The sequence below is a fragment of the Chiloscyllium plagiosum genome, unplaced genomic scaffold (assembly GCF_004010195.1).
Source record: "Chiloscyllium plagiosum isolate BGI_BamShark_2017 unplaced genomic scaffold, ASM401019v2 scaf_1926, whole genome shotgun sequence".
NCBI classification, from domain to species: domain Eukaryota; kingdom Metazoa; phylum Chordata; class Chondrichthyes; order Orectolobiformes; family Hemiscylliidae; genus Chiloscyllium; species Chiloscyllium plagiosum.
Window position 1 is genome coordinate 1 of NW_025194530.1, and position 4,141 is coordinate 4,141.

The 4,141-nt window shown below is 59.6% G+C and overlaps 2 protein-coding genes across 4 annotated transcripts; one reads left to right on the forward strand and one right to left on the reverse strand.

Annotated features, from left to right (window-relative positions):
* Window positions 1-25: 25 nt before the first annotated feature.
* LOC122545797 (feruloyl esterase B-like) lies at window positions 26-1,608 on the forward strand. 3 transcript variants are annotated; one of them, XM_043684709.1, is made up of 3 exons: window positions 26-202; window positions 247-467; window positions 856-1,608. In XM_043684709.1, the coding sequence occupies exons 1-3, from the start codon at window positions 111-113 to the stop codon at window positions 1,245-1,247; spliced, it is 705 nt and encodes a 234-aa protein (XP_043540644.1). In that variant the 5' UTR covers window positions 26-110; the 3' UTR covers window positions 1,248-1,608. The 3 variants fall into 3 exon arrangements, with proteins under 3 accessions (XP_043540644.1, XP_043540643.1, XP_043540645.1); XM_043684708.1 differs by having other exon boundaries at window positions 26-467; XM_043684710.1 differs by having other exon boundaries at window positions 26-336; window positions 811-1,608.
* Window positions 1,609-1,613: 5 nt separating this feature from the next.
* LOC122545796 (helicase SRCAP-like) lies at window positions 1,614-3,849 on the reverse strand. The gene is made up of 4 exons (XM_043684707.1): window positions 3,637-3,849; window positions 2,639-2,986; window positions 2,096-2,266; window positions 1,614-1,909 (listed from the first exon to the last, which is right to left on the reverse strand). The coding sequence occupies exons 1-4, from the start codon at window positions 3,845-3,847 to the stop codon at window positions 1,629-1,631; spliced, it is 1,011 nt and encodes a 336-aa protein (XP_043540642.1). The 5' UTR covers window positions 3,848-3,849; the 3' UTR covers window positions 1,614-1,628.
* Window positions 3,850-4,141: the final 292 nt, after the last annotated feature.

Sequence of the window (4,141 nt, forward strand, 5' to 3'; positions counted from 1 at the left end):
CGTATATACCAGGAAAGAAGGTGGGAGCGAGGGAATGCGCACGCGCGTGTATACCGGGAAACAAGGTGGGAGCGAAGGAGAACGCACGCCCGTATATACCGGGAAAGAATATGGGAGCGAGGGAGTGCGCACACGCCCGTATATACCGGGAAACAAGGTGGGAGCGAGGGAGTGCGCACGCCCGTATATACCGGGAAACAAGGTGCAAGGGAGGAGTGCGCACGCGTGTATATACCGGGAAACAAGGTGGGAGCGAGGGAGTGTGCACGCGTGTATATACCGGGAAACAAGGTGGGAGCGAGGGAGTGTGCACGCACGTATATTCCGGGAAACAAGGTGCGGGCGAAGGAGTGCGCACGCGCGTATATACCGGGAAAGTGGGTGCGAGCGAGCGAGTGCGCGCACACGTATACCGGGAAAGAGGGTGCGAGCGAGGGAGTGTGCGCACACGTATACCGGGAAAGAGGGTGCGAGCGAGGGATACCAGGAAAGAGGGTGCGAGCGAGTGTGAGAGTGTGCACAGACACATACCGGGAAAGTGGGTGCGAGCGAGGGAGTGTGTACACACGTATACGGGGAAACAAGGTGGGAGCGAGGGAGTGTGCACGCGTGTATATACCGGGAAACAAGGTGGGAGCGAGGGAGTGCGCACTCGCGTATATACCGTCAAACAAGGTGGGAGCGAGGGAGTGCACACGCCCGTATATACCGGGAAACAAGGTGGGAGCGAGGGAGTGCGCACGCACGTATATACCGTCAAACAAAGTGCGGGCGAGGGAGTGCGCACGCACGTATATACCGTCAATCAAGGTGCGGGCGAGGGAGTGCGCACGCACGTATATACCGTCAAACAAGGTGCGGGCGAGGGAGTGCGCACGCACGTATATACCGGGAAACAAGGTGGGTGCGAGGGAGTGCACGCGCCCGTATATACCGGGAAACAAGGTGCGGGCGAGGGAGTGCGCACGCCCGTATATTCCGGGAAACAAGGTGGGAGCGAGGGAGTGCGCACGCGTGTATATACCGGGAAACAAGGTGGGAGCGAGGGAGTGTGCACGCCCGTATATTCCGGGAAACAAGGTGGGAGCGAGGGAGTGTGCACGCGTGTATATACCGGGAAACAAGGTGGGAGCGAGGGAGAACGCACGCGCGTATATACCGGGAAACAAGGTGGGAGCGAGGGAGTGCGCACGCGCGTATTTACCGGGAAAGTGGGTGCGAGCGAGGGAGTGCGCACACACGTATAACGGGAAAGAGGGTGCGAGCGAGGGAGTGTGCGCGCGCACGTTTACCGGGAAAGAGGGTTCGAGCGAGGGATACCAGGAAAGAGGGTGCGAGCGAGTGTGAGAGTGTGCACACACACATACCGGGAAAGAGGGTGCGAGCGAGGGAGTGTGCGCGCACACGTATACCGGGAAAGAGGGTGCGAGCGAGGGAGTGTGTACACACGTATACCGGGAAAGAGGTTGCGAGCGAGGGAGTGTGCTCACACGTATACCGGGAAAGAGGGTGCGAGCGAGTGTGCACACACATACCGGGAAAGAGGGAGTGTGCACGTGTGTGCAGACAGGAAAAGGGAGTGCGCGTGTGTATTCCAGCAAAGGGAGCATGAGCACAGGTGTCTGTGTCTACAGGAAAAGAGAGCAGAAGCAAGGGGCATTCACTCGTATACACCGGGAAAAGGGGGGGGGTGGCATCATACCTTGGGCAGCCGCGATTGGCACTGCCAACCCAGGCGAAGCAGCAGCGGTGGAGATGGCAGACTGAGTCCCGGTGACCGTCTGCAGCGGTGTCTGGATTCCCACTGCCGGCTGGGCAGTCTGCTGTGCCATGGCCTGAATGAGCGCGAGCTGGGCTGGCTGCCCAATGATGTGATGCCCACCGGTAGATACCAAGTGAACCATGTTACCTGCAGGGGTGGGGAGAAAGAAAGAAAGACAAGAGGCAATCAGCAGAGCAAGTCTCTCTGAACACCAGAGGGGAAGGGGTAGTAAATTGAACTTGAGGGCAGTGGCGGGGGGAAGGGAAGGGAAGGGAAGGGAAGGGAAGGGAAGGGAAGGGAAGGGAAGGGAAGGGAAGGGGCGGAGCATCTCACCTTGCAGTTGCCGAGGCTGGCCGACAGCCACTTGCCGGACTTGGGCTCCCGCCAGCGTCAGCTTGTTGCCCTGGATTTGGAAGGTGACGGGCTTGCTGCCTGGATTGACTGGGTGGCCGGACTGCTGGTTAGCCAGAGACGCCAACTGACCAATACTCACCACCTCGCCCGCTGCATGGTCGGGGGGGGGGGGAAAGAGAGAGCGAGGGAGGCAGAGAGCGAGGGAGGGAGACACATAGACACAGGGTCAGTACGTAGGGCAGGAGAAGTAATTCCCTCCACTCCATGTCTGCAGCAGCTTCCCCACACCCCCAACCCAGAGGTTAACCTCCGATGGTCCCCCCCACCCAGCCCCCGCCACTCAGGCAGCACCTTCACCCTATCACCACTCCACACTGCCCTCTGACCCTGCATTTCCCAAATCAACGGCACGACACCTCCCAACCGCCTGCCGACCCCAGACAGAGTCCAAGCCGGCCATTGGTGCCCCTCCCCCAAGCATGCTGTCTCTCCCCTCCCCCCGCATTTCTGGGAATTACTTACTGGGCAGTCGGGCCTGTAGGTCTGGGGAAAGAACGAAGCGCTGCGGCAGGCCGACAGGAGATGAGGAGAGAGTGGCTGCAGGAGGGGGTTGGGGAGGAGGAGGAGGGGGAGGGTGTGCCAGGACAGAGGAGGAGGCCGTCGCTCCCTGCACGGTGTATGCCGCCGTCCCCGGTTGCTGCTGCTGCAAGGCTGGGGCCACCCGCAGCGCCGAGAGCGGGAAAGGCCGGGCTGCGTTCATGGGGAGGGCGGTGACGTGAGCGGAGGGAACCGGAGGCCGGCTGTGGGCGAGGACAGTCCGGGGGGGGCCTGCTGCCGCCAGGGGCAGGCTCAGAGGAGTCGTCGACAAACCTGCGGCCAAGACAACCAAAATAAAAAACAACAAGGTTAGAGAACGTCGAGGCAGACAATCATTCCTGTTCACTATTCCAACAGCTTTCTTCATTCAACATTCACTGAGTGACACCAGTCAGTGTACAGATATCTCCCTGAGAGAGAGAGAGAGAGAGAGAGAGAGAGGGGACTGAGAGACACCAGTCAGTGTACAGATATCTCCCTGAGAGAGAGAGAGAGGGGACTGAGAGACACCAGTCAGTGTACAGATATCTCCCTGAGAGAGAGAGGGGGGACTGAGAGACACCAGTCAGTGTACAGATATCACCCTGAGAGGGGACTGAGAAACACCAGTCAGTGTACAGATATCTCCCCGAGAGAGAGATGGGACTGAGAGACACCAGTCAGTGTACAGATATCTCCCTGAGAGAGAGAGGGGCGGAACTGAGACACACCAGTGTACAGATATCTCCGCAAGAGTGAGATCAGTCAGTGTACAGATAATTGGGCAGCAACAAAGGGGATAAGAGATTGGAGTGATGATATTTCGATTGTTTTCACATTGAGAGCTTGTACTGTGCCATGCAACTTGAAGGCAGTGCAATGTGTAAACTCTGCTGACATTGACTTTCCCAACTCTCAGGATGCAGGATACCCACGCCACTCACCCTGCGAGGGGATGACAGTCTGGCTGACTGGACTGACGACCGTCTGGAGCGAGGCGGTCCCTCCCTGGACGGTATGGAGCAGCTCTGCCACCCCGCCTCCCGAGGGCCGCGGCTGGGGCTGGGGGGCAGACTGTACTGCCGGGGCCGGGGGCCGGGGACTGTTCACCAGCAACACCGTCCGGCCGTCAGGCTTCTGGTTGGGCTGCAGCATCCTGTGGGGGGTGGAGACAAGACAGGCAAGAGGGTGAGGGCTGAGAGAAACTGAGGTAGGAAGCCAGCGCAAGACACACACACACACACACACACACACACACACGGCGGTGGGGAGAATGATGAGCCGGGGGACACCGAGTGACCCAGCTTTGGCTACCCGTCCCTAATTGCCCCTTTGAGGTGGCAGCAGGGAGCTGCCTCCCTGAACCAGTGACACCGACAGGGGCATGCAGACCACTTGCGTGATTCAACGGCAATGAGGGAACGGCCAGAGCAGTTTGGTGGGGGGAAG